Below are 19,115 nucleotides of genomic sequence, written 5' to 3'. Positions count from 1 at the left end.
GGCACAAAAGGTGATATTATTGTACACGTTAGAACAAATGACATTAAGAGAAAGAGATCTGCAGATTTACTCAACGAGTATAGGTCAATTTTGAAAAAAGTTGCGAGTTAAGGTTGAATGTGAAAGTGTCAGCAATTCTGCCCAGACACAATAGGAGGGAGTATATGATGAGAGCCTTGTCGATCAATTCTGCCCTGGAGAGATTGTGCAAGGCTCAAGGAGCCTGGTCTGTGCTTGTTGACAGGAAAGCCTGCTTCTACAGGGATGGGGGTAGAAAGGGTGTAAGAATATTTGCGGATGTTATCGAGGCAGTGTTAGGTGGGTCAGAAAACTGCTAGCTTGAGGGGGATACACAGACTAAAAAGGTTAACAGTGGCCGCAGTCAGAAGCAAAAGTGATTCTTGCACTGTTTCTATTAGAATGAGCAGTAGCCTGGAAAGCAAGGTAATGGATATTTCCAGGAATGCTGGGAATCATGGTGGAACAAGTAAATACATGGGCTGTGTTAAGGTAACTAAGAATAAGAACACATGCAAGTATACTTGTGTGTACACTAATGCTAGGAGTTTAGTAAATAAATTTGATGAATTTGAAGTGCTGGTCAAAATATCAAAGGCAGATATTGTTGAGATATCAGAGACATGGTTTCATACAGATATAAGGAATGCAGAATTGGAATTTGGGGAGTACAATGTGTACAGAAAGGATAGACAGAACAGGAAGGGAGGAGGGGTTGTGCTGTTAGTTAAGAAACAAAATCTAAGGAAGTGCATCTAATTGATGTTGGTGGACAATTCAATGTTGAGTCTGTTTAGTGTGACATAAGCACTGGGAAAGGAAAAATGAGTAGGTGTGTTATAGGCCTAATGAATCTGATGAGTATAAGGAACAATTGTGCAGAGAAATAGAGTGGGCCAGTAAATTAGAATGTCTTATAATGGAGGATTTTAATTTCCCAGATATTGACTGGAATTTGTTGGTTGGTCACTCATACACTAGCAAGACTTTTGTGGATTTATTGGATGATTGTTTTCTACAGCAGCATGTTCGAGAGGCAACTAGAGGGAGTAATACTCTTGATCTGATTATCAGTAGTGATTCTTCATGCATCAAGAATCTGCAGATAAAGGAACCCACTAGGTGACAGTGATCACAGTGTGCTGAAGAGGATTTACTCAGAGGTAACTACCATCAAGGGTTAAGGGAAGGGTTTTCACTTTTGTAAAAGTGACTACGATGGTCTGAGACAGTATTTGAATTCTATAAGGTGAAACCAACTGATGATGTTACCAACAGCAAATTCAAAATGAGAAGCATTCAAAGAATTAATCTTGGAAGCTACCAGGCTTTTCATACCAACAAAGAAATATTGTTCAAGATTTAGGTCTAAATGGAATGCAGATGAACTAATTAGACATGTGATAGAGAAGAAAAATGCATGGGATACATATAAATTAACATGTGACACAGAAGCCTATGATAGATATAAACTGGTCTGTAACAAAATTACAAAGGAGGTCAGGCAGGCGAAGGCAGATTACGAGAAATCAAAGAGTTCTTTACTTATGTAAACTCTAGAAGGAAGGGGATGAATCAGATTGGTCCACTTGATATCGAGGCAAAAGATGAAAAGAATTCTTTACTTATGTAAACTCTAGAAGGAAGGGGATGAATCAGATTGGTCCACTTGATATCGAGGCAAAAGATGAAAAGAATTCTTTACTTATGTAAACTGGATGAATCAGATAGGACCACTTAACATAGATGGGTTGACTATTGATGATCATGCTGAAGTAGCTGATAAACAATGAGCATTTTGCATCTACATTCACAAATGAGGAGTTATTCAATGAGGGGAGTGCCAAAGTTCAAACTCTAAGAGGGTGCTAAGTGATTTTGTAATAACTGAGAGCAAAGTGGAGGAGAAATTGAAGTTAAACATAAAAAAGCTGGATAGATCCTGTCTATCGAGTTAGTTTAACTTCTGTTCCGGGTAAAATAATGGAGTCACTGGTTAAAGATGCATTGCAGGATCATCTAGACAAGACTGCAGCAACAATTCAAACACAGCATGGGTCTGTTAAGGGAAAGTCTTGTCTGACAAATTTGATAGGATATTATGATGGTTACAAAGGAACTGGATGCAGAAAATAATTTTGATATCATATATTTGGATTTCAGGAAAGCTTTTGACACTGTTGCGCATGGAAGACTATTGTACAAATTGGAGCAGAATGGTATTAAGGGTAAGTTGCTACAATGGATAAAAGGATGGTTAAGTGGGAGAAGACAGAGGGTGGTAATCAATGGGTGCTGCTCTTCGTGGATTAATGTTATTAATGGAGTCCCACAGGGTTCGGTGTTAGGTCCACTGTTGTTTTGTATATTTATCAATGATATTGATGAAGGTATATCAGGCTTAATGTCGAAGTTTGCAGATGATACAAAGGTTGGCAGGGTTGTTAATGACAGTAATGGCAGTGTGCTACTGCAACAGGATCTAAATAATTTGGGCAGATGGGCTAAAAAGTGGCAACTGAAGTTTAACCTTGACAAATGCAAAGTACTGCATACGGGTAGAAGTAACCCCAGAGAAACATACCAACTGTGTGGTACTACACTTAAGGTGGTAGAAAATGAAAAAGACCTGGGAGTAATTGTGCAGTCAGATATGAAGTTTTCTGAGCAATGCAGACAGGCTGCCAGGGCAGGTCATGGTGTTTTGTCAATGATATATAGGAATTTTGATAGCAGGGAGAAGGAGGTGATTGTCCCTCTGTATAAGGCAATGGTCAGGCCACGCCTTGAGTACTGCGCACAGGTCTGGAGGCCTCATTTTAGGAAGGATGTAGATTTACTTGAGCGTGTACAGAGAAGTGCAACAAGATTGGTGAGGGGAATGAAGGGATCCTCTTACCAAGAGAGGCTTAAGTTCTGCAAATTGCAGTGGCTGGAGACTAGGCACCTGCATGGTGATCTGATTGAGGTGTATAAGGCCTTGAATGGGTTGAGCCCGCTGAATTCTGATGGGATCCTTTCACTTGTTCAGATTAAACCTAAGGGGGCATAAATTCAAATTAAGAAAAGACAGATGTACAATAGATGTGTGGAAATTTGCCTTTAGCCAGCGGGTGGTTAATTGCTGGAACAAACTTCCATCTGTCGTTATGGAAGTTGATAGGTTGAATAAATTTAAGGAGGAACTGGACAGGCATTTGGAGGGAATGGTGTGATTTTTTTTTTTTTTTTTTTTTTGGCTGATGCTGCATAAGCTCATAAACTTGCTTTCTTGCATCACAAGCCACTACTACTACCCCAGGTGGACGGGATCTATCCAGTTATATTAAAGGAGGCAGCAAAGGAAGTAAGCAAACCCTTAGCCATAATTACGAGTTACCTTAGACTTAGGGGAGGTCCCCCATGGACTGGAGGTGTGCAAATGTATCATCAATTCACAAAGGGAGTTCAAAAGGTGACACAAGTAACTATAGACCTGTAAGTTTAACTTGTTCTGGGGAAAATAATGGAATCACTGGTTAAAGAAGCATTGCAGGATCATCTATACAAGACTGCAGTAATAGTTAAGACACAGCATGGGTTTGTTAAAGGGAGGTCTTGTCTGACCAATTTGATTGGATACTATGATGTGTTCACAAAGGAACTGAATGCCCAAAATAATTTTGATATAATATACTCGGATTTCAGGAAAGCATTTGATACTGTTGCACATGGAAGACTGCTATACAAATTGGAGACGTATGACATTAAGGGTAAGTTGCTACTATGGATAAAGGGATGGTTGAGTGGGAGACAACAGAAAGTGGTAATCAATGGACACTGCTCTTCGTGGAAAAATGTTATTAGTGGAGTTCCCCAGGGTTCAGTGTTGAGCCCATTGTTGTTTTGTATATTTATAAATGATATCGAAGGTATATCAGGTTTAATGTCCAAGCTTGCAGATGATACAAATGTTGGCAGGGTTGTTACGACAGTAAAGACAGTATGCTACTCCAACTGGATCTGGGCTGACAAGTGGCAACTGAAGTTTAACATTGACAAATGCAAAGTTCTGCATAGGGATAGCAATATCCGAAGAGAAACGTACCAACTGTACTACACTCAATGAAGTGGAAAGTGAAAAAGACCTAGGTGTAATTGTGCAGTCAAATATGAAGTTTGCTGAGCAGTGCAGACAGGCTGTCAGGGCAGGTCATGGAATCTTGTCATGATATATAGGAATTTTGCTAGCAGGGACAGGGAGGTGATTATCCCGTTATACAAGGCAATGGTCAGACAACATCCTAGAATACTGTGTACAGGTCTGGAGGCCTCATTTTAGGAAGGATGTAGAGTTGCTAGAACGAGTACAAAGAAGGGCAACAAGATTGGCGAGGGGGAACAAAGGTGTGCTCTTACCAAGAAAGGCCTTAAGTTCTGCCAATTGCAGCACCTGGAGAGTAGGCACTTGCAAGGTGATCTAATTGAGGTGTATAAAGCTTTGAATGGGTTGAGCAAGCTGAATGCTGATGGGATTCTTCCTCTTGCTCAGATTAAGAACCTGAGGGGGCACAGTTTCAAACTGAGGAAAGAGAATTGTAGAATAGATGTGCAGAAATTTGCCTTTAGCCAGCAGGTAGTTGATTGGTGAAATAGACTTCCATCTTTTGTTGTGGAAGATGGTAGCCTAAATAAATTCAAGGCTGAGCTGGACAGGTGAAATGGGAGGGTTTTTTTTTTTTTGCTAATGCTGCATAAGCTTGCTTTCTTGCATCGTATGCCTCTACTAATGCTAATCTCAGCATCCTCCTCCTCCTCATGCTATATTTTCTTAACGGTATATCTTCGTTTATGGCTTCTGTGATTATTGCTTTAAAGGTATTCCATATTTCTTTCACCTTCCCTCCGAAATCCACACAATTCATAGATACCATACAGCATCTTGAACTGTCATAATTCTCTTTTCTGAAATAAGTCACATTATGATACATCCATGCAAGAATTTGCATGAGTATTAAGGGGTGTTATTTTAGAGAGGTTAAGTTGCTATTCGTTGAATAAAGCTTGAAGATATATCCCTGTAAGTTGATTATGGAGAGTTAAGCTTGAACAATATTTTTCCAATTTAGAGAGATGCAGTCTGCATGCAGACTGGATGATTTGGTTGCTCTTTTATTTTCGTATACAGTTTAAAAGGAAGAAATGCAATTTGACCACTTTCTAAAGGTATGAAATTGAAAATTGCAACATGCAATCATTAGTAAAAGGCACTAACTCATGTTCAAATACGGTTGATGATTTTTCTATGAAAGACTATTCATGTTCCTTTCTTCTTTTTTGAATAAAGCATTTTGCTAGTTCCTTTTAAATGTTATGTCAAGATTTGAAAATATGAATGTAGTTCTTCAATCAAATGTGTCCCACATCCACTTAGTGAAGTCATTACTCCTTAATATGTTGAAGAATGATATGTAAATATGTTATGCCAATAAAAGTTTTCATTTCCATTTTGGAAGGTGATTATAAGACTAAAATCAGAAGCGTGAGTCTAACTTACAGGTAGTTCAACTAGCAAGATCATGGAGAGTCTAAAATAAGAGAAGATTCTGTTATTTTTTCAGTATGCAAGTATTTTATTGCTGCCCCTAACTACATGGTATGCAAGTTCCTACTGAAAAATGTTCTTACAAATGTTGAAATGATACACATTACATCAATAGGAATGCGCTACTTTTAAACCTTTTTTGACAAGTTTCCAGTACTTCTCAGTATCACTGAAAATAAAGAAACAGATGAAGCAATAGATATTTTATAGTATCAATTCTACGAATTTCAGTGTGAGAACCTACCAGAAGAAAAACTGATGTACAGTGATCCTTGGTTGGAGAACTGACGAGCGTAGAAGAACACTTGAAATATAACAAACTATTTCAAAAAATGACTGGAATTTTAACAATTACTTGTAATAATGCTGGGTGTGAGACACCTAGCCAGCTAAGTGAAAAAACAAAAACATAGTTCAGATCCCCTTCTGATTAATCTTTGGAAATGCTCCTGACAGCCAAGTCTAGATAGTAAGGTCACTGTTATAAACAACTTCCTTGAGGTAATGATAATCAGTTTGGTGGTGGTGTGTAACAGATAATCCAACATAAAAAAAATTATGGGTGTACCAATGCTTGAATGCATACTTTACTGGTGAACAATGCTGTGACTGCATATAAAATGTCTACGTTTGTAAAGTGAAATTCAATTTCAAGATCAAAGTCTGGACTTAAAAAAACTCGACTCCTGCCTTCTGAAAAGGAACATTTTAAAGCTAAGTATTTATGGAGCATCCAATATCTTTCAACTTTGCACTACAGAAAAATATATTATATATGAATTGATATAATCATTATAATAAAGGACAATTTAGATGTATGTGAAAAAAAAAATTCTGGGAACTATTCTAGAGTCCAAAATAAGAATATAAACATTTTTCCAATTCTGAACAGTTATGGGGTTGACTCTTTGAATTTTAAAAAATGGACAAGTCATTTTAAATGGTTAAAAAAAAAAAAAAAAAAGAATAAGCAGATATATAGATCAGTATACTCTTATCACCACTAAAATAAAATCATGTTCGCCACTATATACAATCTACTTAAGAAGTAGAGGGATTAATGATGTAATGAAAAGAGGGAAAATGCAGATATTAAGTTTTTATGACACACCATGATCAATTCTATACATTATTTTGTTATACATTTATATAATTATATTTGTTTAAAATTAATGTTGAAATCAAACTATCCTAATCACCACTCCATCACTCCTTTACTCCTAAAATAAACTGACACTAGGAGTGACCATGAGCTCATCCCACAATGGTATGATTATGTTTGTTTTAATTCTTTTAATTATATAGGGCATTTCAGATTCAAAATCCCATAGCAATTTTTTAAATTTCAAACAGCCAAAATTCTAACTATTCAGAGCTAGATATGTTTATGGCCCTTTTCTTTTCTTATTTTGGACACTAGAATTTGTCCTAGAATTTTTTGCCCATACTTTGAATACCATTTAAGTACTCATCTGTTTGTTGTTTAATTATATATTATATCAATTCACATATGTAGTTATGGAAAAAATTGGCAAAGTTTTCAAAAAAGCACTGTTACTGTGAGTGAAGGCTACAGATGATTCTCAATAATTTAAGAAATCTCAGCTTTTCAAACTTTCAAGTGATCAATATGTACACTTTATGATCTGCCATATAAATAGTGCTTGTGGATGAAATTATAAGTAATAATGCAATAAATGCAGAAAATCAATCTGTTATTAAAGCATGTTGATATTGATACTTTATTAAGTCTGTAAAAGTGGCTCATATCATTGGTGTACTGAAGCATACAAAATATTGTCAAAAAAAAATCACAAATGATTAATATTTTGAAAATTAGCAATCTAGGATCAGCATTATACAACAACATCTTTACTAACAATTGCTATACTGTACATCAGTGTTTCTCAAAGTGCGTCGCAAAATTTTCCAAGTGTGCCGCGAACTCTTAAAAAAAAAAGTAGCGTCGTTTTTATTTTAACATCATTGTCCGAATATTTTATTTTGGTTGTAAAAATTATTTGCATAACACAGATATAATATAAGTATAAATAAAAAAAATTGTCAATATTATTTTTCGTTCTATTTATTTAATTAGAAATTTCTTCTTCTATGACTACGTAGGTGTGCCGCGAAATTTTTCTTCTTTGGAAAATGTGCCACGAGAGTAAAAAGATTGAGAAACACTGCTGTACATCTAGCCAAACAACAGTGAACAGTCAGTAGCTGCCAACCGGTCCAACAACAGCTGCAAGTAATCAGTAAAAGAGTTCTACCATCAACAGTTCATTGCAGAATAAGAAGCCATTACACAATTCAAGGTAAATTAAACAATGTCTGACATGGTTTAATTGATTTGATTATTTTTAGGGCACAACGGACACATGTCATGATGCACAAAGTCCAAGAGCAAAGTACATTAAAAACTTATATGTAACCTACAATTACATTAGTGCCAAAATGTATATAAATTTTAAAAAAATCTCAATAAAAACATGCAAAGAGTAAGGGTGTATATTATAAGTATTACAAACTAATTTATGTATATTTTTCACATGGATTACTATATAAAAACATTCACAACTTGTAAAAATTTCAGACATGTTGTCTCTGTCAGTAAAATATGGCCGAGTGCATAAGATTCAATAAGATGGCCAAAACTTATGCATTAATTCTGGTATTCATAAAAAACACACTTAGTGGTTAAAATGATGTCACCAAACCTGCAAATAAGAGGGTTATCAGCCTTCACAGAAAACAATGTGTAAGATGACCTGTGTTCTACACAGACTAGACTGCTTATAGTTTCATTACCGGCTTAATCTTATGCAAGTAATTTGTAACCTTTCCACATAATGAAATTGCAATTGTCACTACAGTTTCTTTTGTATTACATGCCAGTAATCTATAACTAGCAAGAAGGATGTTTCATAGCTGCAATGTCAGTCAAATCATTCCTCAATGTGATTACAGATCCAGCAGAAGTAAATTTCAAATTCAGATTTATAGCCATATTTTTTTTTTGTTATTTCACTATCAGGAAATACATTTCAGAACAATGCACTTGCATGTTCAGCACAGCTCAGAGGAAGATTACATTTTAAGCAAAATTATGCAAATAAGCATTAAGAAAAATGCATTATCAGCTTCACTTTATTGAAATGCTACACCATTTTCACATGAGGGGTGTTTGAAAAGTTCAAGGCCTGAGCATGAATGATTTATTTGAGGAGTCTGGTAACAGGTTAAAATAGTCCCTTTTGGAGTCAATACTCTTTTGCCACCAATACTTCAATGCATTGATTCCCGTTTTGAAGAACTTTGAAGAGAATACTTTATGTATTCCTGGGCCTCCAGGAATGCATCCATTGCAGCACTGATGTCACTGTTAGGTAGGAAAATAGATGCCAGCCAGGTATTTTTTCAAATTAGGAAATAAATGAAAGTCCAATGGAGCTAGATCTGAGAATATGGATGGTCCAAGATTTCAAAGCCATACTCATGCAGTGCAGCCATGGCAATGATAGACGTAACCAGGTGCATTGTCCTGATGGAATGAGACGCCTTTGCTGAATTTTCCTCACTGTGTCTTTGTTTTCATGAAAATGCCTCACAAGGTCTGCAATAATATGCCCCTGTGACTGTCTGGCCTTTCTGAAGGTAACACTCCTCTAGCAATGCTCCAAAAAACTGATGCCATCAGAAGGAATTGACTTGGCTTTCTTTAGAGTTGGAGAATAGTTGTGTTTCTGCAGTTCAGACTGCTCTTTTGTCTCTGGCTGAAAGTGGTGGAACCATGTCTCTTCCATGGTCACAGACCTTGCAAGAATCTGCTTAAAAATAATGCAAATTTCACATGATTTGACAATGCATGTGTTTTTATTTGCTGTCAATTTTGGGACTGATTTTACTGATACCTTATCCATAGTGAAAGCATCTATTATGTGGTACACACGTTCAGGTGAGATGCTCAAGATGCTGGCAATGTATTGAACTGTCAGTTGTCGATCACTCATTACCAGTTCATTCACAATATCAATTTCTGGAGTGATGGACATTACAGGTCTTCTACAGCAGGAATCATCTTCTAGGCTCTCCCTCCCTTGTTTAAATTCTGCTGCCCACTTCTTAACCATGGAATTGGAAGGGCATCCTCTCCCAATGCTGTAACCATATCCTCATGAATAGCCTTTGGCATTAGTCACTTCTCCCCCCCCCAAATACTGGATGACTTGTTATTGAATGCACAGTGACTGATTTTGTCCATCTTTCCTCATTCACACAACTTTATTGACTTCAGGACCTGTAATTAAAAAAAAGACTTTGAAACTGCATGAAACTTTGTGGGTTACTATTTGAAGTGTTACACATTCAAGTACAGAAAATTTTAACCCTGTACCACTACCCTTTCATACTCAGGCTATGAAATTTTCGAATACCCCTCATACTTCTTACGCAATGCACATTGTTCTTGTGCTTATTTTTTTGTAAATATTTGATTACATAGCATTTCCCAGTACTTGAAACTAAAAAAAATCACACATTTACAGAGCCCACAAAGCAAACCTATTACCTTTTTCAAACTTTATAATATATAGAAAATATTCTGTATGCAAGGTGTGGCAATAAAAAGAACACAAAGTGAAAAACTTTGTGTTCTTTTTATAAGAACACAAAGTGAAAAACTTTGTGTTCTTTTTATAACCAGCTTTGCATTGGTTTTAAAAATAAAAACAGTGCAAAACTGGTTATTTTTTATTCAAAGTAATAACCACCTAACTGAATGCACTTATAACACCATTCTAAAACATTAAATCAAATTTATCTTCATACATTTCAAATTTTAACCCAGCATTTTATGAACAAATTAAATTCTGAATTTAATGGTACAGCAATAGTTTTATGGTTTCTTTGTGAAAATTATGAAGGGAAAACTATGTTAGAACGATGATTAGGAGAATGGGGGAAGCTAGGTAGTTTTTTAGTAACTACATGAGGAAGATATTTAAATAAATACAATCAACTGATAAATTCATTTTAATATATTTTACTACATTGTCTACTATGATACATCTCTGAGTAGTTCTTAGATATAAATAAAAAATGAATGGGTGGTTGGCAGCCTGACAAGTATTATAAAGATGTCCTCCTCTGGTCTGGCAGAGATTTCAATTTAAAAGCAAATTATAGAAATTATATAATACTTCTGTTCAAAGCAATCCAGTTGATTCACTTGCTTACTCACACAGATCTGGTAGATGTATACCAAATCTGGTAGATTTATATTCCTGGACCTTATAACAATTTTCTCTGTTATGCACTTGTAAGATAAAAGTAAGTCCATAACTCACAAAGTAAAGAACAGAGTACGTTCAAATCACGTGTATACTTTGCCCACAGTTAATGTGTTGAAGAAAAGTAAAAACTTTTTATTATCACATATGAGCCCTGAGAATTTTGTTGTGGTACTACCAGAATAGCATTTGGTCAAGGTCTCAATTCAAGTTCATAAAAAGATCCTATTTGTGACAAAAGTGCATATAAGGGGTCCTCTGCAATGAGAATCTGAAGCCATTACCCACTGCTCAGAAGATGAAAGTCAATGACTAGATCCAATTTTGAGGTCATACATCAGAATGAATTTAGTGTCTTGGATGTTACTTTGATTTGTATTTCCCAAAAGAGGTAGCTCAGAGGTGCAGTTCAGGCCCTATGAGGATGTCTCATAGCCATTTGACCAATTTAAGTGGACTGCCACCCTTTAAAATCTTCTGGATGAAGAAGAATATCATTTTCCCCATGGACTTCTCACTAGTAGAGCGTATTATCAGGAATAAAGGTGTTAGACCTTGATTCCTGATGTCTTCAATTCAGGGTCATAATTATCTTACAGGGATCTTGTTGTGATCCCAGAAGATAGATTTATAAGGATTCACAAGGTTTTTTCATTCCATCCCCTTAAGTCATACGGGTAGATGTTTTATATCAGCATGGTTAATCCTTTCAAGCAAATCCAATAGCCAAATGATCCTGGGAAAGCCAACCCAGGGATCTCCCATCTTATCAAGAGGCAGAGGCCAAAGTGGTGTTTGAGCTGGGTCCCTCAACTATCAAGATTGCTCTTTCTAAATTTCCATGGGTTGTAGTGCACAGCAAATATATTGGATTCCTATGGTGTTAACCTAGGAAAAATGGATCCAGTGATGAATTCAGAGTAGCAGAATGATCACAGGTAATTTTGGAACAATAAGTCACACCTTGAATTAATTAACAGAAAAAGCAAAATGTTTGTATGGTGCAAATTGTATTGAGGAAAACTGTTCATTCAGTTTTGAAGGATCATCTCCAAGGCAGTGTTGGTCAAACTAGTGTGTGGGTGTTCTTTATATTCAATTCTACGAAACCAGCTTAAAATGCCAATCTCTGTAGTGATATTAAGAATATTTTGGCATCCTTCGTTACTGCGAGAGAGAGAGAGAGAGAGAGAGAGAGAGAGAGAGAGAGAGAGAGAGAGAGATGCAGTCCAGCAATTGGCTGTTAGAAGAAAAAGTCACAGGACAAACAAAGTCAGGTGGGTTTAAAAATACCAAATTGTGTCTGGAGCAGCTGGTTATATAACTGGCCCTTAATCAAATATAAAATATTTGGCAAATTAATGATCACTAGCTGTCAAAATTACCAGCGTATTTGGTTCAGAGATTACAAGAAAAGATTAAGTTCTTATGGGAAAATTTATTCTGATCTTTCTGTAAAACTAATTCTTTGCCAAAAAGAATTCATGATGCTAGGTCTAAAACATATGCTAGTTTTTTAGTAACTACATGAGGAAGATATTTAAATAAATACAATCAACTGATAAATTCATTTTAATATATTTTACTACAGTGTAAAGCTGATTGTTGGATGCTCCATATTTTTTGCATACTACTGTATGCTAAGAGGATAAAAGCAGGAAACCATACACATATAAATTAGGAAAAATACCTGGAGAGAAACCAACAGAAAGTTGGAGACTGAAATGGACATATAGGAAATGGATGGCATATGCAGGTCTAGATGCAAAACTGAAAAAAGAAAACAGAGATGCAGATGAGCATTTAATGGCATGTAGTACTACAAAATTTACATCTCTACAAGTCATTTATGTTTTATAATAATATTCTTTTAGCTGTTCATATTTCAAGTAAACAGCTAAAATTTATTTAAAAATCTACCTATTTCATAAGTTTTTTTTGGCAGTCTATAAACAAACCAACTGAGATCATAACAAAAGTGTACATTTATTCATTTTATATGGGATTCTGATTAAAGAAAAGGCAAAAAATTCTATTTGAATTAATCCATCCAGTTGCAATACTGTTGTCATGAGTTGCCTTCTCCACTGTATATACAGAGTTTCCTAGATTAAGTTTATTTGTGAACTCCATATCTAGTTTTAAAATCTACATTCCCACAAACATAATTATGATGTTTATGAGAATGTAGAGCACAAATTTATATAAAGGCATTCAATTTTCAAAGTTACCTGAATACTGATATCAAAGACATTAAAAATCTCAAAATTGTTTTCATCATAATTGAGTTTTAATTTCAATAATAATACTTAAAAGGAAATGCCATTTATAGGTAGTGAAATGCCAGGCATTTAATTATAGTCAAATATACATGGTGATAATCTTAATTTTAAGAGATTAATAATTTATTGGAAAGTTGGTCCTTTCCAATAGAGTTTCTCACAAAACGTGAATGAAATATATCTTGCCATATTGTAGGTGAAGCTGACATTATACCCACATATGATGCCTTTTTACTTAAAATTCAAATGGGACTGACATTCTCCTCAACCCTTTTTGGACTCCTTCTTAGAGTATCTATTCTATAATAGAATGCATATCTCAAAAACAGTAAAAAATTTCATCACATAAGCTGTTTCTTAACTAAAAAAAACAATTCAAAAATTAATAAAAATACATTTTTTAATTCAATTATTGAATATGACTAAGTAAATACACTGTACCTCTTTCAGTATAATATTCAAACAAAACCATTATCATTCTTATTTCAGCTATTATGACATGTACAGGCATACCTGCCAAACGTACATACATATATGTATTTATTTTTTTACTTTGGTTTAATTCCCAAAACATGTAAGCAGGTTTATGTTTATTAGAGGAACCAAAATATAGCTTAAATAAGTGGTCCACATCAATTTAAAATTATTCACACTTAACATTTTTAGCTAGAAAATATATAAAAATTATTCCCTACCTGGGGTTAAGAAATTAGGATCGATAGGTTTACCAGAAGATTTGCATTCTTCTACCTCTAAAAAACTCAGAAGGTGAGACCAAAGGGAAGATTTACCCTATAATATAGGTAAAACTTGAAGTCAGTGAAATGCTAAAAGTTCTGAATAAAGAACTTTCCATGCTGACAGTTACAAAAATTAAGCAACTTGTTCCTCAGTAATACTTTTAAGAGATGGAAGGAAACTTCACTTAAAATAATATAGAAATATATTTCTCAGCTGTCCTTAATTGTGTTTAACTAAAAATCTAAGGACCTCAAAGTCAAACATAACTTTGCATAAAAAACATCTCTATTTATAATCATCAATTTGATAGTTCTTCAATAAAAAAATTTTAGCATTATTATTTACCAATCAAAATCAATTTATTATTACATAGCCAAAGATCCATTTAATATACCCTGTAACAGGTTGGCCATGACTGATATGACCTGACTATTGCAAAGAATAGTACATATGTATGGCGCACTATGGCCATAGATGCTGATGTACCAATAAAATCCCAAAACAATCAACCAACCAACTTATAAAGAACAGTCAGGTCATATCAGTCATGACCAACCTGGTCATATTATAAAGAGGTACTTTCATCATTACTAAATGATGAAAGTACCTCTTTATAATATGATTTTATAAAGTACCTCTTTAAAAAAGGTCCCACAGAGAATACAGAGTTAAGAGTTAAAAAAAATAAAATAAAATAAATAAATATGCAATAAAATATATGAAAAAAAAAGTAAACTTCATTTTCCATTTATAGTTCAGAACCAATCATTCAAAATGTTTGAATAGTTCTGCCTTGAATTTATTTAAGCTATCAAACTTCCACAACGACAGATGGAAGTTTGTTCCAGCAATCAACTACCCACTGGCTAAAGGCAAATTTCCACACATCTATTTGACAACTGTCTTTCCTCAAGTACTTCCCTAAAAGAAAAGGAAAGTCAACTTCTTTCCTTTTATTTTAGTAGCACCTGATTTAAGGCAATGATTCTCATGTTCTTTTAGTCAAATAGAAACATTTCCAATTTGAAAAATCAGTTCTGATTAAGGTACATAATTTGGTGCAAATAGTTTGCAAATGCAGCAGTACAAACATCCATTTGTAAGAGAATATATCAGCCAGCCTATCTTTCTTAATTGCACCACAGTTTAAGGGAGGAATTACTGTGCTTCAAATAAATTTTCTTTTAAAACAGCCAACAGATAAATGTTATGTGAAGCAGTATGCTAATTCCTAAAACACACATATACTTCCAAAGTATACAAATCGAGATTTCGAATGTAGCTATTTTCATTTGTAGGAAGTGTTCAAATCTTAAAAACATTAATTCTTTGTACTTATCCACCAAACAGAGTTACCACCTTTTTAATATCTCCAAGTCAGAATGGTAGAGAGAAAAAAAATTAATTTTGTAGTGAATGTGAAATTATTTTGTTATTACTTATATGCTTTTATAGAATATACAGTGCTTTTTTGTAAAAAAATAGGTGCCGGTACTCATTCTTTGCTATCAAGAAAAATTCCGTGCCGGCACGGGTGACACGGCTGGCACGCAGTGGGTGTCAGCCATGCCAGCTGCTTCCGTCTGTTAAGGATCACGTGACACTGGGTGGAGTCAGCACCCGTCAATCACGGCCATATCGCTAGCAGTTGGTATGCTATATCTGATACTGAATCTCGACCATTAATTTTATTAACACACATTTTATTAAGCATAAATTTATTATACAAGTATATTAAAAATAAGTCAAAGGTGAGTCTTATTTAATAAATAAAAAATAATAAGTAAAATGTAAAATACGGTAAGTACCAAGTAAAAAAATAAGTAAAAATAATTTCATAATGAAGTTTTGGTCGAGATTCAGAAACGGGTACCCCTTCCAGACTGCTAGCAATACGGTTGTGATTGACGGGTGCTGACTCCGCCCATTGTCATGCGATCTCCTTAATAGATGGAAGCAGCTGGCACGGCTGACACCGACTGCGTGCCAGGTGTGTCACCCGTGCTGGCACGCTATAAAAAAGGTGCCGGTACGTCGTACTGTTGCGTACCATCACAAAAAAAAAAAAAAAAAAAAAAGCCTTGACAATATATATAACTTACAAAACTATTTAATACTTGTATCATGTACTGCAATGTCTTTAAACCAGCAGCCAGACATTTCCACTACATGAGCTACTTTAAAAATAAAAAAGGTCACAATGTCAACCCAGAAACATTTTTCACAAGTGTATTTAAATAAAATATGCTAGCTGCAGAATTATAATTTTTTTATCATAAAAACATATTAGGTAAGTAATTAATAAGATTTCAGGCAATGGTATCCAGAAAATTATTTATTTTTATGCACTAAAATTGGCCATTTACTAACCCGTATTAACCATCTTTCCTTATTTTTAACAATGTGGTAAAAAATGTTTTCAGTTATCTGTCTTATTTCTTCCTATTTAATTTCTTCACTGAGGTTTTTATTAAATCCATATATTAAGAGTAACACAACAGCTTCTCTTTTACTGGATGGTTTCATCATTAGAATCTTCAAAAATTAGAATTTTTTTTTTTGGAACTAAGTTTAGTCCATAGTATTTACCACTTATAAGTTAATAGTGGTAAAAAAATAGAAAGAAAGAAAGAAAAAAAAAAAAGAAAAAAGAGAAAAAAAGGAAAAAAAAGAAAAAAAAAGAAAAAAGAGAAAAAAGGAAAAAAAAAGAAAAAAAAAGAAAAAAGAGAAAAAAGGAAAAAAAAAGAAAAAAAGAGAAAAAAGGAAAAAAAAAGAAAAAAAGAGAAAAAAGGAAAAAAAAGAAAAAAAAGAAAAAAGAGAAAAAAGGAAAAAAGAGAAAAAAAGAGAAAAAAGGAAAAAAAAGAAAAAAGAGAAAAAAGGAAAAAAAAAGAAAAAAAGAGAAAAAAGGGAAAAAAAAGAAAAAAAAGAAAAAAAGAGAAAAAAGGAAAAAAAAAGAAGAGAAAAAAAAGGAAAATAAAAGAAAAAAAAGGAAAATAAAAGAAAAAAAAGAAAAATAAAAGAAAAAAAGAAAGAAAGAAAGGAAAAAAAGAAAAAAAAAGAAAAAAAAAGAAAGAAAAAAAAAGAAAAAAAAAGAAAAAAAAGAAAGAAAAAAAAAGAAAGCAAAGAAAAAGAAAGAAAGAAAAAGAAAGCCCTGCAGAATGCTGAAATAATTATCAGTGCTTGAATTACCTTGCACTGCTTGTATCTCTCCTTGCAGGTACAAACAATGAAAGGTACAAATTCCACCACAAGACAAATCTTTTTTTTTAATTGGGGCTTGTAGACTGGTATATTTTCTTGTCATGTTGCGTGCACTGCTATAAGACTGTCCAATGCAATGCTGGATTTATAATCCTAATTCTCAAAGCATTAATTTCTTCCAAATGTAGTAGTAGTGGCATATGATGCAAGAAAGCAAATGTATGAGCTTATGCATATCAGCCAAAAAAAAAAAAAAAAAAATCACACCATTCCCTCCAAATGCCTGTCCAGTTCCTCCTTAAATTTATTCAAGCTATCAACTTCCACAACGACAGATGGAAGTTTGTTCCAGCAATTAACCACCCGCTGGCTAAAGGCAAATTTCCGCACATCTATTCTACATCTGTCTGACCTGACCATTGTCCTATACAGAGGGACAATCACGTCCTTTTCCCTGCTAGCAAAATTCCTATATATCATTGACAAAACTCCATGACCTGCCCTGGCAGCCTGATGTTATGATCAGATGAATGCCTGCATATTAATATAAAATCAGTAAAATATTCTTCAGATTTATGAATAATGGTCGATATATTTGATAAAAATCCTGAGTGATGGTCGATATATTTAATTATTAATGATAACTGATATTTAGTTGATATAACTAAATAACTGATATTTAGTTATATCAACAACTAAATATTTTGATATCATAATATCAAAATATTTAGTTGTTATTTGGTTTTTAGGAGCATTAGCAACTAAGGCCATATTGCTCCGAGGATATGCGGTGGTCATTCCCTGACCTTTCTGCATCCTCCGTATTTGGTGGTCACGGGCTCGAACTCCGGTCTAATGAAGAAGCGTGTGCTATGCACTGCTGCTCCTGCCCACCGAGGCGCCAAAATATTTAGTTACTTTTATTCACACGATTTCATTCAAGATTTTTTTCCTTCTTAAAATCAATAATTTCTGAAATGATGAATGAAGACAAATAACTAGTGTAACCACTTCTAGGATTTGCATACCTTAAGATACAGTTAGCTAGAAATAGGTCAAATAAACTTATCAGTTCCATTATATAAAAAAATAATAATAATAAAAAAAACCTGCAAACTGATCATACAGTTTCATTATTTGTGAAAAATGCTAATTTCTGTTGAGAAATAAACAATCACAGCCACATTCTTTTTAAAACATCCCTTCAAGATTTACATTCATGATGGTACTAGGCAACTAAAGAATAATCAATGTGATTAGCTTTTACCTAGAAATAACGATGCAAACAGCCCCTGTCCATGATGAAAAGAATTTATGGCCAGATTGCAAGATTTGGTTGCATTAACACATGAGATGCAATTAAAGCATTATAAAGTGGATGCAGGAAAAATCTTTATTGCACTCTTTTGGTAGCACCAGAGTCTAACTTGCATGGCAGTGATTCTCATGTTCTTTCAGTCTAACAGAAATCTGAAGTCAAATCTGAAAAACTACTTTTAATTAGGGTTACATTACTACTTGCAAACAGTTTGCAAATGCAGCAATACAAACATCTTTTTATAGAAGAATATATTAGCCAGTCTAAACCACCTTTTTTTCCCTTTCTTTTTTTTTTTTAATAAGTGGTAAAAATAGTTTTCAGTTCCCTTAGTTTTCCTCTTATTTCCTTCACTGAGATTTTTATTAAATTCATATTTTGAAAGTAGTACTACAGATTTTCTATTAGAGGATTTTCATTAAAATATTCAGAAATGATAAGAGCATAAAATTTTTCCTTATATCTATTTGCAATGATTTGGTTGCATCAACACATGTTAATACAACAAAATCCTGCAATATGGCTATAAAGCTGGGTCACAATGAGAATCATTACTACAGCTTCCTTGTTTAATAGACTGTGTTAAATCATTTTTCAGAATTTCAAATTCCACATCTGTATTCATACATGAAATCAGTGAAGTAGCACAGCTGGCATTTGTTATCTTCATCACTACT

At 34.1% G+C, this 19,115-nt stretch overlaps 1 protein-coding gene across 4 annotated transcripts in view; it reads right to left on the bottom strand.

The window, feature by feature from the left end:
* pns (DENN domain containing pinstripe) overlaps positions 1-19,115 on the bottom strand; it is a 371,641-nt gene that overhangs the window by 173,385 nt on the left and 179,141 nt on the right. For all 4 annotated transcript variants that reach the window (XM_090388148.1, XM_090388147.1, XM_090388145.1 and 1 more), the window contains exon 15: positions 13,874-13,970. In XM_090388148.1, the coding sequence (XP_090244274.1) occupies positions 13,874-13,970 (97 nt within the window). The remainder of the gene's footprint in view (positions 1-13,873; positions 13,971-19,115) is intronic.

Source organism: Mastigoproctus giganteus, chromosome 13 (genome assembly GCF_048544385.1).
Source record: "Mastigoproctus giganteus isolate SK-2022 chromosome 13, ASM4854438v1, whole genome shotgun sequence".
In the NCBI taxonomy this organism is placed as follows: domain Eukaryota; kingdom Metazoa; phylum Arthropoda; class Arachnida; order Uropygi; family Thelyphonidae; genus Mastigoproctus; species Mastigoproctus giganteus.
Note: the sequence above shows the minus strand (reverse complement) of the source record. Positions and strands in the feature narration are given on the sequence as shown.